The 22,898-nt window shown below is 45.9% G+C and overlaps 1 protein-coding gene across 1 annotated transcript in view; it reads right to left on the bottom strand.

Moving 5' to 3' along the window:
• Positions 1–16,326: 16,326 nt before the first annotated feature.
• Positions 16,327–22,898, bottom strand: part of grid1a (glutamate receptor, ionotropic, delta 1a) — a gene marked incomplete at both ends in the record, with an annotated part of 268,104 nt that continues 261,532 nt past the window's right edge. Inside the window, 3 exons of the mRNA XM_080016956.1 lie at positions 16,327–16,764; positions 19,204–19,444; positions 21,534–21,700. Coding sequence (XP_079873082.1) covers positions 16,327–16,764; positions 19,204–19,444; positions 21,534–21,700 — 846 coding nt within the window. The remainder of the gene's footprint in view (positions 16,765–19,203; positions 19,445–21,533; positions 21,701–22,898) is intronic.

Genomic DNA, 22,898 nt, shown 5'->3' with positions numbered 1-22,898 from the left:
ACTGTATAGGGGGATTTCTGAATTTAGAAAGGGAGATCCACAGATGAATGCCTGGTATTATACCAAGAAATAACACTTTTTCTTCCTCCCAGATACAAACAGGTCCTGCCCCTTAATTTCTTTCCTTGTCTCCTTTATCGTTTATTTTCATCTGGAGAGAACGAGACAAAAGTGGCGGAGTGGAGCTGCAGCCAGCGAGTGGGAGGAAAAGCCTAATGACTAGCGCCCTACCAACTTCACAGCCCTGAAAATCGCATCACGGACTATGAAATTTGCCAATTGTAGATCTGTATTTGACGAAAAACACAAAAAACGCCTGCTTAGCCGACTGTGCAGTTTGTGTTTCCATGGTGGCAGTGCTGGAATCAGCGGCAGGAAGACCTGGGCAAAACTACAGTGACGACAGCAAACGTATGCGACAGTTCTCATAAGGACTGGGGTCCTGTAAACAAAATACACTGGGCGAGAAGGGGAAGGGTCCGGCCTGACTGTGTGCACTTTAATTTAGTCATCACCTTGACATGTGATGTTTTTCTCGAAAAAATCTTTGAAATCTGTTATTTTTGAGAATTTAGGTTCGTTCACTTGGCCGGGTCCTACTAATGACCGGACGCTGGCGTCCTAATGTGCTAATGAGATCGAAGCCGTCTCTTCTCGCTGGCCCAGGAACATATGAGGGGACATCTGTCCTGCCACCGGGGAGGAGCTCCTGTGTTGGGCTGCTGTCATCACGCACCATTTAAAAACCGTTAAGTGTTTGTACCGAAGCGTTTATATGCATATATACCAACTAATGAGAGTGCTGCTCCAGTACACCCCTTAAATCCATGTTTGAAGTCAGCTCAGAGGATTCAAACAAACACCTTTTTTTTCGGACCCCCGGAACTGTTGCGTTGTTTGTGACATTGTGTCGTCGTGCCACAGTAAAAAACAGTAAAGTACATTTGCCCTTTTATTTTTTGGGGGTTAAATAACAGATGACAAAGTTAGCACATGCATTGGCATTTGACATATATATTTAAGTGGCAGACAGTCTACTGAAGAGGTAGGTAGGCGTACAGGATCGTGTAGTGTCTATGTGGGAGGGGTGTGGGTCCATTTCAGTGGGGGGTCCCTCAGATATGGGCGAAACCCGTCGCTTCTGATTATGTGGTGTCAACACATTTCCCAAGAGATGCAGAGTTACTTATTATCCCCTCTGTGGGAAAATCCCCCCTCTGTGCAGGGCCGGTTCTGAGCATAGAATACAAAATATAATTATGTCGGGTGCACACAGATGGTATTTTTTTTTATGTTTTGATAAAAAATAAAGTTTTTGGCCACCTCAAATAGCCCCCCATGGGTTTTTGGTTTTGCCCAATTGAACAGTCAACCCGTCCGCCCCTGATGTGCTGCTTGACAATGCAGCCGATACAACGCAAAATATTGTGGCGTTTGGCTGCGTTAACAAGACAGGACTCAGTGAACACCACCCAGACGATAGTTCCGTTGGTACATTAGCCAAAGCCCGGTTCTGTTCACTACCGAGCGGCTCAAGACCACCCCGGGGGCTAAGGTGTCTGGAGGGAAACAACAACCAGGGGGTGGCCGAGACCCTTTTAGAGAACTTTTCTCTTCATCTTGCTGCTTCTTCAAACTAAAACCAGCAACAAGTGAACATCACCGCATCCCTCTCCCTCACCTTTCTTCATCCTCTCTGCAGAGAACAACGCTGTCACGACCAGGGATAGGGGGACTCAAATGCACGACACTGGTGTACTGGAAGTCCAGGTGTACTGGAAGTCACCTGGTGTGGGGATTTGGGAGAGACGAGGTCGGGCTGGGTCGGACAGGACAGGTCCCGGAGGGCTGGATTACAGGACGGGACGAGGCGGGATCAGGGAGGGCGTGGACGTGGAAGGGGGGACCCAGGTTCTGACCAGGAGGACAGGGAGCCAGGCTTGACGAGGCAGGACGGGACGGGAACGCCGTGGACTAGGAAGAAGCGATGTGAGGTAAGAACTATGCACATGGATCAACAATAAATCCAATATACGGAGGAGCCACGAACGACAATAACTGGGTTAGATAAACCGACCATCTGGCGATGAGTAGATGGAGAGCCGGGTAATAAACACTAAAATAAAATCAAATAAAATTAACAGGCTGTGATGAGAGATGGACTTCAGGTGTGTGGGACGGCGCAGGAGGAAGGAGTGGCAGAGGAGACCGGGAAGGACTTAACGCCTGACGACCTGTCCTTGACAAATAACAGAGGCAGACAGGCATAGACCGACATGGACTGCTCCAAGTGGGGCTAGGAGGCTGTGGGCGAGACATACCCAGAACCTCTCATCACCTCGGCCAAACACTCTCTTTTCCGGACACCTTGCCCGAATGAAGGCAACTGGTGCAAATAACACACCACCACCCACCGATCGACTGGATCCCCCGGAACCCCCTCCCCCACACACCCACACAGCAACAGAGTTACAATACTACAATACAGACCCAAAAAACAGTTAGAGTTGCACTTTGTTTCCAAAAGTTTGGAGACCATTCAGAGAACAGCAGCTCGTATGTGTGTGTGTGTGAACACACACACATACGATATGCAAGTTTATTTTGTAATTATTATTTTTTTTTCGCTAGCACTTTACAAGAAGCATCCATTTTAGGTACTGAATGTGCGTTATGTACAGTATGTGCTTCTCTACACGCTGTTTTGGTGGTCCCCCCTTTTACAGGGATCCCCCTTTCCCCTGCATAAATGCAACAGATCAGGCACACAAAACACACCCCCACCACCTCAAATAACCAATGAAAAAAGGCCCAAGCCAATCTATTAGAGAATTTGAAAAAATACATTTTCGTTTAAAAATACATTAAATACCTTACAGTTTCCAATGGAATTCTGTGATCTGCAGCATAATGAATGACACAGACGATGTTATGGATTTCCACTTCAACCAGGATTATCAAACCGTTATTGTATTATTGTGTTATTATTGAGGAAAACCCACAAAAAAAGATCTGTCTGGCCGTGGTGTTTCTAGCGTAAATGCATCTCCGAGGACCCGCCTCTCCCACTCTCAGCAGATGGCGACGCAAGCTGCCGCTCCAAAAATAAGCCACAGTATGTCACAGAGGCGCCGGCGCTCCTCGGAGAGCCTTTTTTATTATTTTTTTTATTTTAAGGTTCCTTTATTTGCAGTAAGTCATTTCACAGCAGCAGCAACTTGATCACGAAGGAACCAAAAAAAACATAGCAAATAACCAGAGACAAATCAGACAACGGGTAAATAGGCAGTAAGAGCACAGACATCCCTCTAGGTAACTAGGTACGCAGGGATCTGTTGGTTTCTTCACCAGGTTTGAGACAGCTCCCCACTATAAGGACGGCTGCCTTTGTGGCCCAGACTTCCTCCTTTGTACAGTTCACCTCCTTGAAGAGAGAGAGACAGAACGAGACAGAGAGACAGAGAGAGAGAGAGAGAGAGACACACAGAAAGAGAGAGAGAGAGAGAGAGAACGAGACAGAGAGAGAGAGAGAGAGAGAGAGAGAGACACAGAAAGAGAGAGAGAGAGAGAGAGAGAGAGAGAAAGACGCCGCGGCACAGGGCATCAAACTTTCATGGCTCTGTCAGGTTGCTGTGTTTCTATTGGATTATTCATCAGAAAGCAAGAAGTTGTTTATCACACCACTAATACATCTTTGGCCAGGTAACGCCGGGAAACTCCACATATATTATATGTATAATATGGCTCCTCAATAAATATTAATTCCTTTTGCGGCACTCATGAAAAAAGAAAAATAGACGTGTCACATTCATTTGACCTCAGTACAGTCCATGCTCTGCAAGTGGATTGGAATTCTTCCTGCGGAGTTGTATGGGGAGACATACGTGGCATTAATGATTTAAATGGAATATTGTGGAAGATGGGTATGGCACGGGTGTTGAATAAATAAACATATAGAGAGAAAAATATCAACCAAATAAAACTGTTCATGGAAGCAGGAAAATGATCAAATGATTTTATAATTCATGCCTCAGCGTTGGCGTCGCTATGAAGCCGTTACGTCATCCTGGTTACGGGATAGCTCGGCTATTTATTACAATCTTGTTTCCCGTCATTTATGGGACGACTCGCTGCGCTGCAACGCAGTCCGACGGGGCAAACAAAAAACACTTTTTCACGAACAGGAATCTCTCCTTGGAGCCACACACGAGCAGCTTCACCGCGAGGTCCCTGTTGTCGAAAAGATTTGACACTGAGCACACGCTGTGAGCTCTATAAACGCGTTTTCGAACGGCGGTAAATCACGACATCCAGGCGTTGGCCGGCAGGAAGCGACGCGTCTTCCTGTTTCTAGTTTCTCACCTTAGTGCCCCCGCCACACCTGAGTGTGGCGGGGGGGGGGGGGAAACAAATTCACCCAGGAGAAGAGGTTCTTTGATTTAAGATCCTTTATTATTATTAAAAAAAAAAAAAAAAAAAAAAAAGATGTGTTTGTCTCTGCAGAGGACAGGAGTGGCTGAATAAACAGATACAACCCTTTTTACAATATCGAGCCAACAATTCATCTGATTAATTAGTACTGTCTACAAGACTGCCTTGGGCGCGTCTTGTCTTGTGGTGGGCGTAGCACTGAGCGACCACGCTCGGCTCAATACCCTATTTCAATAGAAAAGGAGCTGATTTGTGAAAGTGCAAAAGAGTCAATAAAACCCTTAAAGACGTGATCAAATGCATACAGTTTTCCCAACATTGCCTGAGAATATTTCCATGTTTAAGTGATGGGTACCAATATTTTGATAATAACTACTGGACCTTTCTTTTCGCTTTGTTAGTGGCCTCGCGCCGGTCACTGTTTGGGTGGCGAGGCGGCCAGGCGCCGACTATTACTCCCAACAACTACTGCATCCAACGACTACTACACCCAACGACTACTACAACGGACGCACCGGCTTGTGTCATTAATAATGGAGGTAAAGCACTGACACCAGCTGTTCTGGAAGCTCAGCGCACGTACAACTAACTTGTGCAGTCCTCCCATTTATTTCCCACATTCAGTTTCACGCGCGGGGGTCAGGGCGGGGCACCGGCGACCGCGGGCGTTGGAGGACGTTTATGAAGGACCCCAAAGAGATTTGCGCTATCGATTCGGGAAGGAACACAAATTCGGAAAAGAAGGACGGAAACACAATTGCCTTCTCGGGGGAATTTGAGGGCGAAAACGATGGGAGCGCGCCGGGAGGTTGGGCCTCTGGACGGCATTTTGATTCAGGTTTTGTTATAAATCACAGCCTCTTAGGCGGACCCCGCCCCCCGCCCCACCGTCCCCTAAGACGCCGAAAACTTTTGAAACATGTTTTATTTAACAGCAATGCACTTATAAAGCTTTACTGCAACACCTGCACGGCTTCCGCAGGGACCCCGGCTTCATCAATAATGTACGATTTTACAAGCTAAATTAATACCGGGACTAAAATAAATATCTCTGACAGTCGTTTTCCTTTCCATTGTCCAGGTTACCTCAGCCATGAAATTATGGCCTTTTCTTAAGTGTTTTCTTTTCTTTTTTCTTTCTTTGTTCATCCTGACTCGTCCGCTAATTACATTTATAGTGTGGCCGGGGTGACTCCTGGCCTCGCAGCTAGAGTGGAAGTTGAAGTGAAATGCTGCCTTAAAGGCCCCGTGAAAGGCGCGACCGCTCGAGTGGCTTATCCGCCGCTCGTCTCGCCGTTGCCACGGCAATCGCTTCTGCAAGGAGACCGCCGCAATTACGCTGCACTGTGCGACGCGCGACGGCGTCGAGGCTCCTGGGCCGCGGCGAGCCGGTGTGCGCCGAGCGCTGGGTTCCAGAGTGGTTCCGCGTTCACCCCGGTGTGTTATCAACGTTTTGTTTGCTCAGAATGTACGTCCATCCTCGAATATTACAGTTTCAAGGCCATGAAGATAGGGAAACGATTCCATTCTCTCCGGCGGCGGCGGCGGCGGCGGATATAGAATAGCCTCTCCAGCCGAATCGATTCAGCAGATAACGAGCGGGAGAGGCGGAGCCGGACGGATGAGCGGCGCTCCGTCCCTAAGGGAGAATGAGAGTTATTTTACTCCAGATTTCGAAAAACGCTGCCCACACAAGTTCATTACACAGGCTATCCATGCGAGGCGTGTAGGGCGGAGATGGGATAATTACAAACTCTCTGCTCCGCTGGAAATGCTCCATCTGTATAACTGATGGAGATTTTTGGGTGGACTGACTCCGTGATGTGATTTTTTATTTTTTTAGTCCGCAAGAAAGATTCTATTCATGGAGCGGCTCTGCTCTACCATGTGATAACAGCCGTTTGTGGAGCAATTTGCACGTGAAGTCGCGTGTGTCAGCGGAGGTGCAGGGCGCCGGACGTCAGCGGACCCAATCCTGACTCAAAGTGGCGGCGGCGGCGGCAGCGGCGGCGGAGCGTTCCGCGTGCGTAAGGGGAGGGCGGGAGGGGGAAGAGGAAGTAAGCCCCCGAACAAACAAGGTCAGAACTCCCCGGGGGTCCGAGCGCTCAGCGGCACTCGTGATGGGACCGACAGGAAGGTGCCACGGGACGGGGAGGGTGGGGGTGGGGGCAGATCAGCACACACAGTCTCCGCACACACACACACACACACACACACACACACACACACACACACACACACACGCACACACACACACGCACACACACACACACACACACACACACACACACGCACGCACGCACAGACACACACACGCTCACACACACACACACACACACACACACACATGCTCACACACACATACAGTATATAGAGCTGAATTGGCGACGTTGGCCCAACACAGAGGTCCTTCCATGCTCTTAAAATTTTTCCGAAAAATCGAAGCAAAAAAGTAAGAGATACCCGAGAGGGAAAAAAACATTAGTGGCTTTTTGAAAGCGATCACGCTCTTACAGACCGACTCATCAATTCTGAAAAAGCCGAAATCAATCAGTCTCCCCCGTTCTCGCCTGTAAAGAGAAAAAGAGTGATGACGGCCATTGATTTTCCAGCCAAGTAGCATTTTAATCAAAGCTTAAAATAGAAGAGAATAGAATAGCTACCACTCCAATGTATGGGCATAATAAACTTTTAATTGCTCTGTTTATACTCTTTATTCTTTAAACTCTTGTTCAGACTCTTGAGTTTTTATTATTTGAAGAATAAAGATTTAAGATAAACTTTTGCACTTTATTTTACTGTGTTATTTCAGTCCCTCCAGTCTTTTTTGGTGATTGTTGCAACAGAAAATGCTTTTTCTCAAGTTTTCTCAAAAAATGTCATCCAATTTGCAAAGTTCCATGTGTTACTTCGTAGGAATTGGGAAAAAGTCATAAGTAGTAGCAAATAAAATCAAGTGATTTTTAAAACTCCTGGCAATGAAGAAATAGTTATATATGATAAAATAAATGATGCGTAGCTTGCGGAGCTTGTTCTGTCAGACAACTTGACGGCGCCACACGCTTCCATCCCCTTAATAGGCCGGCCTTTTCAAGCAGCCAACTCCTGCCCCGCCTGCCTTAGTTCCTGCTTTGCTGTGCTTCCCTGCATCCACCTGTTTGGCTCTACTCCTGTATCCAATGGGGCAGATTCAAACTCATCACTCTATTTCTATCTCAGTAAGTACAGTACGCCTGCAATTTCTGCACACCTCGCTGGGAGTGAGGAGCAGTAGAGCCCAGGTGCCAAAAACTCAAACGATGCAAAATAAGAAACAATCATTTGAAAGTAAACCTAAGAGTTGTCCGTCATAATATGCATTCTACATATAACAGAAACCACTGGTAATATTTTAGTACACACCTTTTTTTTTATGGGTTATTTTTCTGCCTAATTGTTATATATTCAGTTCCTCAGAGATTTGTTTTGCAGCTGCATTTTCTAAAAACATGTGATGCAATCAACCAAAGTTTTTTGCAGAATTGCAGGAGATTTTTAACCTCTGGCAATGAAGAAAGACCTCCTACTTCACTTTCTATGATAATACACATTCTGCATATCACCTGGATTGCATAACCTGAAGGGAGTGGTTATTGCATACCAATTAGCTCATGACTTACTAACCAGCAGTTATGTGTTATTATGAGGCTGGTTGTTTTTCTGTGCTTTAGATCCTAAGTTGAGACATTAGCTTTGTTCTCTCATATCTTCAATCTCTTCCAGTCTTCCTCATGGCCTCCTTGGAGGAATACGTTATTTTCTAACCCCTCTGAAACATTGAAGCATTTAACTAACAAAATCGCTCCTTTTGCTCATGTTGTCGAGTAAAAAGTAGTCCTAGCCATACATGTCTGTGCGCTTGGTCAACAGTGGTCAATATTGAATGTTCGATGTTTATCTAAATTCTTTTTTGAACTGGTAGTTAAATGTTTCCTCCTTAGAGTGAACTTGACCTTTGTGTGGAACCAAAACATGAAAACGGCAAATTTGGAGCTTCAAATATTCATAAGCAACATATCCAATGAAGCTCTTTTAACCCTCCAGAGGGCGGAGTATAGAGAAATTAGAACAATAAGAAGTGTTCAACTGTGAGAACATGTAATAGCAAAAATCCTCAATCTTGAACAGTATTACATTGATTATTGAACAACTACGATAAATGTGTGAATTGCAAAGTTCACAATAGTTGAGCATAAGTGGCTTTGAACAAAAATTCAACTTTTTTGTTTGATAATGCACGTCTATAGATTATTTTTTTATTCGACATTGGGCCTCTATTTTTGCCTGATGCTTATATACATGCAAGCAAGCACACACACACACACACATACATTAACACGGGGCTCTGTGGTGTATGTAACAGTATTGTCCATACGCCACAGAGCCCATTTGATCAGATTTCCTCTGGGATCCAGATAAATCATTTTGCTGGGGGCCCCCCGGAGGGACCCCCTGGAGCCTCTTTTGACAAAATGTTTCTTGGAGCTCCCACGTTCACATGTTGCTTGCCGTAGCGATTTATGGAGAAACTCAACCTGATTACACAAAAGTTTCGTGAGAACAGCACAAGGTGCAGCCCAGCGTGATAAGTGTAGTTTTGAGTCCAGACTTCTCACATCCAACCCGAATTCTTGTTGTTAGGGAGAGTTCCTGATGGGGGTCTACAGGTTATTTGGTCGTGTGACGTATGAGCGGATGGATAGAAACCGGTGGAGATCATCTCAGGGGAGTCGGAACCCAGCGGGAATCTGCGGTGCAGCGGGTTCAGTTGCTGCCTTTCAGCGCTGCCGTCACAAGCCCAAGTGCCAGTTTTCCCGTCTGAGTCACCGCAGGGGTTCCTTTAATCAGCCGATCGGAGGAGATGACACCTCAATTTAAGACTCAGAGATGAGAATTAAGCCGCTGGACGAGCGCTTCAGGTTCACGGACCAGAGTTGGAAAAGGTCGCTCGGCAATTGTTTCCCCCAAGTGACCTTTTGAGAGCTGGCGGCTCAGTGGCACGTTTGAAAGTGCCTGGAGAGCTCCTCACAAATACTGTTAAAAAGAAATAAAAAAATGTTAAGAATAGAAATATGGGAGGGCAGACCCGTGTCCGAGGACCGCAGCTTCTGGCACGGTGCATAGGGGTGGAGGAGGTCTGTTAGGTACTGCGGGGCGAGGGCGTGGATTTGTAGGTTACTAGTAGGGTTTTGTAGGAAATACGGGTTTTGAACAGATGGTGCTGCCTTGTTGCGGGTCAGAACTCTGGCAGCAGAGTTTTAAACGTACTGGAGCCTGTCCAGGACTTTGCTTGGAACCCCGGACAGGACTCCATTGCAGTAGTCCAGACGGGAGGTGATGAAAGCGTGGATTAGTGTTTCTGCCACAGACTCAGACAGTGATGGGCGGACTCTGGAGATGTTCTTGAGGTTGAAGAAGGCACATTTGGTCATGGATGTGTGAGTGAAATTAAAGGGTTGAATCGAAGATGACGCCTAGGTTGTGTACTTCGCGGGGATGGGAAGATAGAGCAGCCATCAATAACCAGGAGCAGATCTCCAACCTTCCTGAGCAGTGCCTTGGGAGCCACAACTCAAGAGTTTGGTTATTGTTGGTTATTGTTGAGTTTGAGCAGGTTTGATGACATCCAGACTTTCATGTCGTGGAGGCAGTTGAGAAGAGACTGAGGGGGGAGCCGGGTGGATGGTTTTGTGCTGAGGTATAACTGGGTGTCAGCTGCGTAGGTGTGGAAGCATAGACCGTGGTGGCATATGATCTGACCGAGCATGTAGATAGTGAAGAGGAGGGGCCCAAGCACGAAGCCTTGAGTCACGCCTTGGTCAACTGGGTAATGGGAGGAGCAGGAGTCTCCGATAGTGACAAACTGCTTCCTGTTGGTCAGATAGGATTGGAACCAGGAGAGTGCTGTACTGGAGAGGCCAAGGTAGCCGGGTAGACGGTTCAGGAGGATAGTGTGGTAGACTGTGTTGAAGGCAGCTGAGAGGTGGAGAAGGTTGAGGACACTGATATAGCCTGCGTCAGCAGCAGTGAGAAGGTCGTTAGTGATTTTAATGAGGGCGGTCCCCGTGCTGTGGTGAGTTCTGAATCCAGATTGAAGGGGTTTGTGAAGCTCATGATTGGACTTGTGCTGTTGGAGTAGGGCAGCAACTGCTCATTCCAGGATTTTGCTGGAATTTTGCTTGTTGTAGTGGTTGGGGTTGTCAGGGTCGAGACCAGGCTTTTTTAGGATCGGTCTGACTGAGGCCATTTTGAAGCTGGTTGGAACCGTGCTGGATTTCAGGGAGCCGTTAATGATGGCCACCATGACAGGGGAGAGGGTAGGTAGGCATGCCTTGACCAGGGCTGTGGGCATGGGGTTCAGCGAGCAGGTGGAGGCCTTGGCCTTGGTGACCAGCATAGTAATTTGAGGCAGGTCCACAGGGGAGAAGGAGGAGAGACAGCACTGGGGTGGGCAGGCAGCTGGGGGTGCAACACCCTGTGGTTGTGGTGTGTGTGGGAGGGCAGGCGACTGGAGATGCTGGGAGATGGTGTCCACTTTGGCCTGGAAAAACTCCTGGAACATGGAGCAGTGGTCAGGGGATTGAGGGGGATCAGGGGGGTGGAGCAGCCGGTTGATGGTGGAGAACAGCATTCTGGGGTAGTTTTGCTGATTGCCAATGAGGGTGGAGTAACATCGGGTCTTGGTTTTGGAGAGAGCTTATTTGCAGGAACTCACATGCTGTTTGAAGGCCTCAAGGTGGGCAGTTAGGCCAGATCCTCTTTAGAGCCTCTCCAGCTGACGGCAGCTGGCCTTCATGGTGTGGAGTTCAGAGGTGTACCAGGGGGCAGGGCGAGTGAAGTAGACAGTCCGGATTTTGAGGGGGGCAAGGGAACTGAGGCTGCGGGAGAGGGCAGAGTTGTAATGGGCAACCAGGCCATCCACCGTGGTGTCAGGGGGATCTAGGGCCAGGTGGGTCGCAAGGGTGTTGATCAGGGCTGCCAGGACTCAATGACTTGAGGTTCCTGAACATGATGCGTTTAACGTGTTGCCTGGCCAGGGGGACAGGAACAGTGAACAGGATGGCAAGGTGGTCGGAAAAACAGCTAGGTGAGTGAAGCGAGAGGTTGAGTGTCATAAAGTCCTGTTGAACTTGCCAAGTTTCTGTTAAACAGAGAAAGTAAATTTTCCGTTCCATGATGATGTGGTAAATGAGTAGTGATTTATTGCTGAGCGATTGTGCATTCTGTAGCATGAATGTTGCAGTTTTAACTATGGAAGGCGAGGCAGGCGAGTTGGGAGGAACGACCCTGTCAACACAGACCAGCGGCTGCAGAACAATGTGCACATGGGATTTGTTGTGATGACGTTGCCTCCGCCGATTGGACATTATGGATGTAATAGTGCGATCCAAATAAACAGACTGACAGTGAGCAGCCCTGTGGACATAGCGAGGGCGGTGCAGGAGTCCGATGGATTAATTGTCGGCGAGGCAGTTTGGAGTGGAGTGACAGGAGAGATTCATGAATTCTAATGCAGAGTATTTTAGGAGCACAATCTCAGCAACAGGTGAGCGCCTATCTCAGCTAGCGGCGCTAGCGGCGGAAGCTAGCAGGGAGGGCTAGCAGCGAGATGACAGGGCTGGGAGACGGCAAGCTGTTGATCCAAAAACAATAAAATAAATAGTCTCAGGTAGTTGCAGAGGTGGGCCAAAACTGAAATAGCGATAGCCAAAAGTTTGGGGAGACGAGAAACAAACTAAAACAGACACGCACACACACAGGCGAGAAGCTGCAACAAAACATGGCAGCCTCCTCTCGACGCAAGCGCACAGGTACAGGTACCGTACCAGATGTGCTCGGCCTGGCAGATCGGCAGATTGTATGTGCGCAATCCAATGCAGCTTCTGTTTTTTGCGGGAAGGCTCAGGTCCTTCAATGTGTGCAGCAAGATGTTGCATATCCTCTACCAGTCTGTCGTGGCCAGTGCAGTTTTCTTTGCAGTCCTCTGTTGGGGCAGCAGCGTTAGAGCCAGAGACTCCAAGAAACTGAACAAACTGATAAGGAAGGCTGGCTCTGTGCTGGGGGCTGCTCTGGAGCCCCTAGAGATGCTCGTGGAGGGAAGGATGCCGCACAGGCTGCTCAGCATACTGGACAACACTGCACAGCCCCCTACACAACCTACTGGTCACACAACAGTGTCTTCAGCCAGAGGCTCCTTCAGCTCCGCTGCAATAAGAACCGTTATTCATTCATTCCCGCCCACCTCAATAGTCACCTACAATGACTCCCCTCTGTGCCAGGAGAGGAAAGGCCTCCTCTGAATGGCAATGCATGAGGCACATTTATACTTCACATTTAACTTCCACTTTCAAGCTTTACCATTCACTAAGTTAAATTCTATTTCATTCTTTTTATTTTACACCGTACAGTAGTTATTTTATATGTTTATATGTCTATATACACATAAGCATATGTGTGTGTATCTGTATATACAGTATGTGTGTATGTGTATATATGTATGTATGTATATAAATATATATACAGTATATATGTGTGTGTGTATATATATTTATATACACAGTATATGTGTGTGAATATATATATATATATATATATATATCTATATATATATACAGTATATACAGTATGTATATATATATATATATATATATATATATAGTAATTGATTCAAAAACAACGTGTTTTTGTAAATGATGTATGCTTTGTCATTGCTGCTGCAACACTGGAATTTCCCTTTGGGGATTAATAAAGTATCTTATGTTATCTGGAATATTTGAATAGTTTATGGTTTATAGTAATGCTTCATTGGCAATATATTAGGAATATATTTATATATATTGTCTGGGATTTTATCGTAATACCGTGATATAGTTAAATGTTGTTGCAAACGGTTGCAGAGACCAGCACAAATATTGTAAAGAAAGAGTAATGAATACCAACTGTCCATGCCAAAACTGCAACTAATTCATATTTTGGGCACCTCAGAGACCTATTGAAACCTAACCTGTTGAAAAGGAGCATGAGCGGTCCCCTTTAACCGATATTTATTTAAATGAAAATCTTCGAGACTGGCACTTTCAGTCTGCATTAGAGTAATTTCATGAACTTCATAGAGAGTTGAAATGAATTATTTTTGAATATAGAATATTAAAAATATCAATAATTTCCACATTACTTAAGATTGCTTATCAATGTATTATGTGTGAAGACCCATCTCTTCAAACTGCACCTGGATCCTGCTGCACTGACCTGTCTACCTCATGAGGATCCCTTTCCTCTCCACTCTCTTACTTCCCTGTTAAAAAATAGAAATAAAAACTCTAACTCTTCTCTACTGGTGCTGCTCGCTCCGAGAGCAGGTTTAGTTGTGACTGTGTTGTACAGTCTGTTTGATACTATGACAAAATGTACTTATTGTAAGTTACTTTGGGAAAAGGGTGGATCAGTGACATCACGTGATGTGATGTAGACATCCCCAATATAGCCTCAAATGATCCATATTGAGGCACCAAATTATTTTCTCTGTTTTAAGAATAAAGTAGCAATAAATCACATTGTTAACTTATAGCAATAGCTATAGCTATAGCAAGATAAATATATGCAATTATATAGAGATAAATGAAGAGCTTATTTATTTATTTATTTATTTTAATAAATGTATATAATAATTAATACATTTTTATAAATGTATTTCTAGTTTCCCTACCTATTTGGTCTATCAGCTTCTTTGGTGCTGCAGTCGTACGTTTACTTATTCTTACCAATTCCACCAATGAATACTCGTTTGGACTCAACCAATAAGGGCTCCCGTACAGACTCCCCATGATCCCCCCGGGCTGCTGCCTTGGGGGATCTGCTGCCCTGGGCTCCCTCTACACTCATGACTGCCTGTCCACCCATAAACTTAGCAACATTTTCAAATTTGCAGATGAGGCAACCACTCTTGGACTTATTGAGGAAGACAACAAATCACACTCCAGGCAGCTGTCGGATGAGAAACCCGCCTCTGGGGAGGAAAACACTGACGAGACCAAGGAGCTAATCCTGGATTTCTGGAAGAACCTCCGCAACCTCTGCGGATCAAAGGTACCGCGGTGGAAACGGGCCGACAGCTTCCGGTTTCTGGGCCTGCAGAACTCCGACAACCTGCGCTGGACAGTGAGGCATGGAAACACCACACCAATGCAGGGGAATGCCCTGCGGAGGACTATTAAAACCGCAGAGAGGATCATAGGAACACAACTCCACCGCTGCGGGAAAGAACAGCGGCTTATCCTCAGAGAGCGACAACCATCCTGGACACTCACAGTCTTGGTGGAGAAGCTCCAGACACCAGCTAGGATACCACCGGCCGGAGAGCGTCAGGACAAGCAGGAAGCGCTTCCACAACAGACCACTTGCAGAAGACATTCAAGCTGGTGTGAAATACACCCCCCCCCCCTCCCCAGTCCATACCCCTCTGAACTGTGATAACGGTTCACACACACACACACACACACACACACACACACACACACACACACACACACTCACTTTTTACATTTTATATTTTTTATTATGAGCTTGCACTAACTTTATACGTTTTACTATGTACATATTTTATTATCTGTTAATTGTGTGTCTTTTTTTTATATATAAATATGTGCTAATTTGTGCAATATGTCTTTATTAGTTGACTTGACTCATTGAGAGATCTGCACAAGTATTCCAATGACCTTGCACACCGGTACCTGAGCAAATTGCAAATAAGGTCTTTAATTGAATCTTGAATAATGAATATTCATATCAAACATCCCAGGAAATAGAAATACGCTACCGGCCTGTCAGGGCCTTCTCTTCTCCTTTTTCCTATCGGCTAATTAAAGGTAATTTATTCTGGAATATGTGACTCGCAGCACTGTATTTTCTACGTTATTCTAAAAAAAAGTTTTTTATTATAAAAACACATGTTGGGAAAGGAGTTCTTGTCTTCTTTTTATCCACTATCTACAAAGCGTTCACTTGCATAGGGCTACAATTTTGGCTTATATTATTCTATTTTGCACAAAGTTGGCAATAGATTGAGAAAAACGAATTAGTCCGCTTTGCTTAGCACTGGCCAAGCTCTCTAAAAAGGGCACCATGGACGTCAAGGGACAGGTGTCACCCCCTCTGCACGTGCCTGGTTATAAGTATAAGTTACCTGCTCAACTATTACGTAGCATGCATTGGTGCATGGGATACAAGGACCTTCCAAACACAGAGACAGAGTAAAATACACATGGATGGCACAAATACCGCATCGGGTATGAAGTTTTTAAAGCACACGTCTCAGTTGGTATTTTTCTATCATTTCCTTTTTATTTTTTTTTCATATCAAATTCCTTTAATGTCTTTAAAGTGTGAAACGAATAGTTTTTGTCATCATGAATTTTCTCGGTACATTCAAGTAAAATGTTCATTTAAAAACAAAACATCTTCGAACTTGGCACTTAGAAAATAACCACAAAGAATTGTCACCTTTATTCATTGAGAACAACATTTACAAAGCCATTCAAACAGCCATATTTTTTTTTTTGAATACTTTTAGATATGATTTTTAAACTCAACTTTCGAGAATATTCAAAATACACTTCTTTTTTTAACAGTTCCTCGCTTTCTTTGTACTTACAAATATGTACATAGAAGTCTCTTATTGTCATGTAATGTTATGTGATGTCTTCGCTGGTAGTATAAATCCTTTTTTTTTGTTGTTTTTGTCCAAGTTTTATTTATATTCGTCCACACCATTCGCACTCCCTGCAGCTCGGAGCTTTCCTTTTTTTTTTTTTTTTTTTTTTTCCCCTTGAGTGTCTGTGATGGGTGGGTCCCGCGTGCTCAGATGGACGTCCCGTGGTTGGGCTCAATGGCTTCTGGGATTGGTCCTCCTGGCACTGATTGGTAGGATATGGGCATGGGTGTCTTGATGGGGCTCTGCCTGAAGAGCCCCCCGTTGGGCGCCCTGTGCTTGCAGCGGATAGACGGCATGGTGGCGCTGCTGAGGGGGAGGGGCAGGGTCCTGCCAGCGGTGGCACCCAGTGTCCTTCCTGCCCCACGACCCTCCTGGAGGAAGGTGGTCACAGACAGCGGAGGACCCCCCCGATGGCCCGGGTAGTCCCGAGCGGACAAAGCCTCCAGCGAGCGGCTGGGTTGCATGCTGCCAATGTCCAGGGCAGAAATCTCGATAGACTGGCCGGGCAGCTGCTTGTGGGCCAAGTCCTCGTCCAGGAGGCTGTTCAAACGCTGGTGGACCTGCTCCAGGTTCACCTCTTTGTCCTACAGGGACAGAGAGGGACGGAATAAGAAGCAGAGAGAGAGAGAGAGAGAGAGAGAGAGAGAGAGAGAGAGAGAGAGAGAGAGCGAGAGAGAGAGAGAGGCATCGAGACATCGGCAGAGGAAGAAAGAGGAGGGAAGAAGGCCGGTCGATGAGTCAGGGGAGAACAGAGGGGCAGCAGGGAGGCAATGTATAGTGAGAAGGGTTGGAAGCAAAGGGAAAGGATTTAAAGGGACAGACAGAGGAAAATTGGGGAGGCAGAGAACAAAAAAAAAACAAAAAAAAAAAAAAAACTGTTACGAACAATGATTTAGGCATAAGGACTGCGAGCTACAGTAGATCCAATCCAGTCTACTTAAATACTTCTCAAGTTAATACACGTCTCTTCTACTTAATTAGCTTGTCAAATTGAATGATGCTGAAAATGGCACAACCTTTTCCAAAATCATTGAAGAACACCCCACAAACTCAAGCACCGGTACTCAATTTAAAGCAGCCAAAGTGAAGACATTAAGGATGTTGATGTATTACCTTCGAATCTCAGGGCGAAAATATGCGATCGTAAAAGGTAATGTCTCCACTTTTCAAATGAGCCTAGACCACGATGTCTCTTCATACAAAAAGTGTTGGGAGGAGGGGGGTTCTCCTCCTTACACCCACCGCAGGAAGACCATCGGCTTATCACAAGACAGGGTTTTAATGGAGAACAAGGCCAATAAATCAAACTCCATGAGACAATGTCATTCAGTAGAAGACTTTTAAAGGGGCCATTAATGCATACATTTTTGCCTAAATCGTATTCAGGAAACATTTGCATTTTTTCTTTGTCATTTTGGTTGCAGGATCAGGCATTAATGGACGACATAGACATGATAGGATAGGGAGAAGCCAAAATGGGTCACATTTTATTCAAGAAAAGTTGGAATGCTCTCTGTTTTGGCTGCGCCCTGCCCTCTGAACATCCAGTTCAATTCCCATGCACGTTATGCAGCGCGAGCCATACTGGACACACCAAGACGAAGAAGCCAAACAACAGGAGAGATCATGGTGCGAGATGAGCAATGATGCAACTGACATTTTAACTCCACCCACATGCCCCGCCCCCTCTGTCTTAAACAGCCAATGATCATCAAGTATGTCAGTCCTCTCCTGACCTGTGTCAAGAGCCTCTGCCATCTCCCAGTCTCTCTCTCTGTCTGTCCATATGTCCCGCCTCCCCTCCGGTGAAGCGCTTGTTATTTCATTATATGTCAATGGACCAGAAACCTTTTCCAGACTGTAATCCTTTGTCACCTGCTAGAAATCATAAACAATGATATGTAACCAACAGAGCGTATCGGGACATTGACATATAATTGCAATAAGTCGTCACGCAAAATGGCTCAAAGCTGCATATACTCACAGTATGTTGTCATTTAAAAATGGCTGTCATATTGCACATTATGCTTGTGCTGCCATAGGGTGTAGAGGTGCAACTGACGTGGACTTTGTCAAGACATAAGACGGACCATAGTAATGGACCATACGAACAAACAAAGTGCTGTGTAATTTTATTTAGATGGCACAAGTGTTAGACAGGCCATCCCGTGTGTCGTATGTCAGCAATATGAGGTTATTACGAGGTACGGTACGATCCCTTTTCCCAGACGGCAGAATAGGGGCGTGTGCTTATCTAGCGGTTCTTATTGCATTATTGAACTGTCAAGTCAACCAGGAGGTCAAAGCTCAAATTATGCAGCATTTGCTTTTTGCTCACACTTTAGTTTAGGGATCCATGTCAAGCCTTATTAGTCAGTAGGCCTCATACAGAGAGCCTGCCCGGTCCATAGCAGCTACATTAGTTCAGGGCTCGAAAGTTTAAGACTTGAATGGATTATCTAAAGAGAGCTATTGTCCAAGTGAAGTACTCATCAACTCAGAAGTACAATTTAATTATGAAGTTTAACACCGTAGGCAGCATTATCATTCCAACTGCGGTTCTCTCGCATTGCCATTGATGATAATGAAAATGGAACCATTTTGTTGACTCATGTGATGTTTCTCTGTTAGGAAGTTAGCATGAGGGAGGATCGCAGTTGCTGTCTTTGAGAGCGAGGCCCCACAGTACTCCCTAACAAACAGCACCCCAACCTTTTTCTCCCAACATGAGCAGGAATGAATAGGTCACATGATGTTCGGACTATCATCGTCTGGACAGGGGGGCACACCTATTATAACTGGGTGTACTGCAGCTCTACTAAATCGGGGCTGGTGTCAGCGCCTGCTGGATCCATAAAGTAGAGTGTGGCAGTGGCATCTCTGGGCAGGACCGGGGGGCCTGGGGGTCTGGGTCTCGACCGGGGCCTCGGAGGAGCCGGGGGGCCCATGGTGGCCGCCACGACCCGGTTCTGGGCTAGCAGACTTGGGCCTTGGCCCTGGCCCGACGGGATGTCAGTGGTCACCTCTTTGGGCTGCTCTCTCCGGCAGTGGTTGCTGTTCCACCAGGTCTCCAGGGCGGCCACTAGGAGGGCCAGTAACAGCCCTGCTGCTAGGATACAGAAGACACCGGCGAAGCTATGGAGCCGCAGAGCCCTCCCCTCCGGTTGGGCATCTGCATGGCTGTCCAGATCGCAGCGGCCCTTCCTCGGCCACCACTTCTGCTTCAGGATGTCCAGGTCTCCTTTCTCCTGGAGCTCCAGGATTCTGAGGAGGAGAATGGCGATCAATGCTTTCAGGAACACAAACTGAACCAGCAACTAATAATAAGTGCAGCCCTCAAAACAGATTAGCTCGCTGAGTAATTTCATTTGCACAGTTTATGAGGCTAGGATTTAGAAGGCACATATTAAAATTACATGGTTAATATTTGTGATTAAAAAAATAGCTGACTCTGCCCTGACTTGATTATATACACAACAATGGTTCAAATTGTCAAGATTTCAATATTAGTTAAAGTTAGAAATAAATAAATAAAAACAAATCAAAAAACATGGCAGGAATAAGATAGTTGCACAAATAATCCGTAGAGCTCAGACCTCTGCCCAGGTAGAAAATTTTCCCGAGGCGTTATCTGCATCTCAACATGCAGCACCACAGCACATGTGGAAGATGAGGCATAACAAATCCCTTGGGTATATGCACACCAAATGTCAATAGACCCAACCGAAATCCACCCAGGCAGGGATTACAAAAAATGTCATATAAAACAATATTCGGCTCATACAGTGTTTCTTAACAGGCGATCCAGACCTGAAACTGGTTCACTGGTCTATTTCAAGGCGACCGCACACACTTATCACCTTGACGGTGAACAATGTTATATGTATTTGACAAGAACATCCTCAAATTCCCTGCTGCAAAAAGCAACCTATGGAAAAGTACATGATAACATAATGTTTTCTCCATTCCTTTCTTCTTGAGAGCGCAACATTTACGGTCTTGGATGGGATTCTGATGACTAATAATTGGGAACTTGTGCTTGTCCCAGAAACCTCAAATCCAGCTCAGTAAGTAAGGGAGTTAGCTCTACAATGGGCTCTGGAGTTGCCTAATTGACAAACCAATCAATTTTTGGCATTATTACAAAGCCAAAATAAAACGTTCAATCAGGATGAAGCGACATAGCACCTCAACATCATTTTAGTGAAATTCAAGTTCTGATATATTTTGTTCACAAGCAGACAGACAAACAAGCAAAAAACAACCCCATAATATCCTTGATGGACGTTTTGGGACACGAAACCCCCCGAATCTCGGAGTACCCGGTAGAAATCCAGGAGTAGGTTGGAGGGACAATAAGCGGTATTGACTCGCAGCATCTATTACTTAGTACTAACAAGAGCTGTAAGAACAGCTCTGCGTAAACAAAGGCAGAGGAAAACAACGTCTGGCGTCGAAATAATTGGCTTTCACATCAGGTTGAATAAGCTTTGGCCCGGGGACGCGTAGCGCTACAGTCAGCCCCATTAGTTCGCTTACAGTTGGCGGGGATGGGATGAGAGGAACGGATGGGTGTAGTGGAGGAGAATGATGAAGGCTGACTGGAAACAGAGGCAGGGGGAGCGAATTTCCCCCTCCGCTGAGGGACCGGCGTTTGGTGCGGCCATTAGTCGACCTCCGCCGCAGAGGCGAGGAAACAAACACATGCATGTGCATCCGTTCAGGACACATTTTTGTCCGATTCCAGGCACATGGATTCCCGCCGTGCGGGACCACGGCTTGCACTGACCCACATGTACACAAGGGGGCAACGTTAACAGAACGCACCGTTTGCCATTTTTTTCTAAACACTCTGCCGAGGAAACTACTGTTGTCGACTGGCCATCAGCTCCCAAATACCAAAAGGATCCCACCCAGCGTGTATCCCAAAATAACACCACGACAAAATAAACAAGAGGCATTTACGCGAGAAATGACATCCTGGGGTCGGCGAATAAAAGGTTTGGGGAAATGTCGCCAATGTTATGTCCAAAGTTATGGTGTGGACAATTCATTGTGTCTGAACTGATGAAGGCGTTTAAACGAGTAGACCTTAGAAGAGGGGAATGATAGAAAAGAGGAGTCGGCTTGTGATGTTATTGTTGTGTATCAATGGACGTGCCTTGGTCCGTTGGCTGGCGTACCCTCTGGCGGCCTGGTGGCCAAACGTGTTTACAGTATATATTTCGAGTACTAAATATATTTTTGTGTATAAAGTATATTACTGTAAATCCTTTCCCTCCATTTTTGGTAGACATGAATAATCAGCCGGACGATTCATTTTTAAAGTAAGAGATTTTAGACACAGATTTACTTCTGAGAGAAGAGGTCGCGGTAGGGGCTGCCGTGCTGCAGGGCTATGCCGTAGCCTCTGGTGCTCATGCTGTTTCCCGTCACGGTCAGCGTGCATTCGTCGTCCGTCAGCGCCGTGTACTCCACCACCGCCATGTCCCACAGGAAGGCGAAGGACTCGGATTTTGTCTGTGCAATACAATAGGAATACATATGCAGATGCACACACATACACATAGGAAATCTTAACTGCGGCATTGGGCAAGACATACCGTATATAAGACAGACAGATAGATACAACATTGCAAACAGCCTGTAGAAGAGCCCATGCATAGCCCGTGGTGTAAAGTAACAAGGTAAAAATAGTTTGTAACCGTACTTATACTGTAAGTATTTTTTGGGAGTATCCGTACTTTACTTGAGTTATTATTTCTGTTTACGTTTACTTTGCTACATTTAGCTCCAAAAAACTATACTTTTACTCCAATGCATCTCTCTTGATCATCTTCATTATTCACTACGAAATAAAATCGGAGGAAAGCTGATAAATTATGTAAGCGAAAGCCAGTAATCACCAAGTTCATGTTCAAATGAAGGGTTGAGTCAACAAGCTGAGTGTAAACAAACACTCTGGAACTGTGTTCAGAGTTGCCAGATCCGTGGTTTTCCCGTGGTATTGGGCTACTTCGAAGTTTTGAAGCGGGTTGTGTCTTTTGTCCACAGGTTGGGGGATGGCTGGGTTTGTCACGGAGACCTGGCAACCCTGCCTGTGTTCAGTTTTTGCGGCGTCGCTACTGTACAAGCACAGGCGTGTCCCAGAGAGCCACGACAAGAGCAGTGTGTTGGAGAGCGATGCCCACAGCCACGGCCTCCTCCAGCAGTGATGCTGCGCCTGCACCTGCACCTGCACCAACACCTGCACCTGCACCTGCATGTGCACCAACACCTGCACCTGCACCTTTTATAATGTCTAAAATAGTCATTTTCCCACCACTGTGCAAAATACAAATACATTCAAGAGCTGTTTCTTATAAAATGCCAGCTAAATGAAGTATCAAATATCAGTTTTTCTTTTTAACAACATAACCTTGGGAACTACCATTTTCACGCACTTCAAGGCGGCAGCAACAATGATAGGGCAATAATGATCTCCCGTCAAGTCATTCGAAAAATTGTTGTTTGGCGATAAACCACACTTTCTCACACCGATAATGAAAAAAAATTGCCGCATCAACTGTCTTGAGGAAAGTTGGCTGCTTTTTCCTTCTTTTTCCATTTGCCTCACATTTCTAGCGTGAAGCATATTTCCAGAGACACCGTTGTTCTCTGGCCTCGAGCGCACGCCACGAAGAATGTCTAGAACAAGGCTCGGCCCGCGTGAAATCCT

This window comes from Zeus faber (genome assembly GCF_960531495.2).
Source record: "Zeus faber genome assembly, chromosome: 16".
Taxonomy (NCBI): domain Eukaryota; kingdom Metazoa; phylum Chordata; class Actinopteri; order Zeiformes; family Zeidae; genus Zeus; species Zeus faber.
The sequence above is the reverse complement of the archived record's forward strand: the minus strand, read 5'-3'. Positions and strand labels throughout refer to the sequence as shown.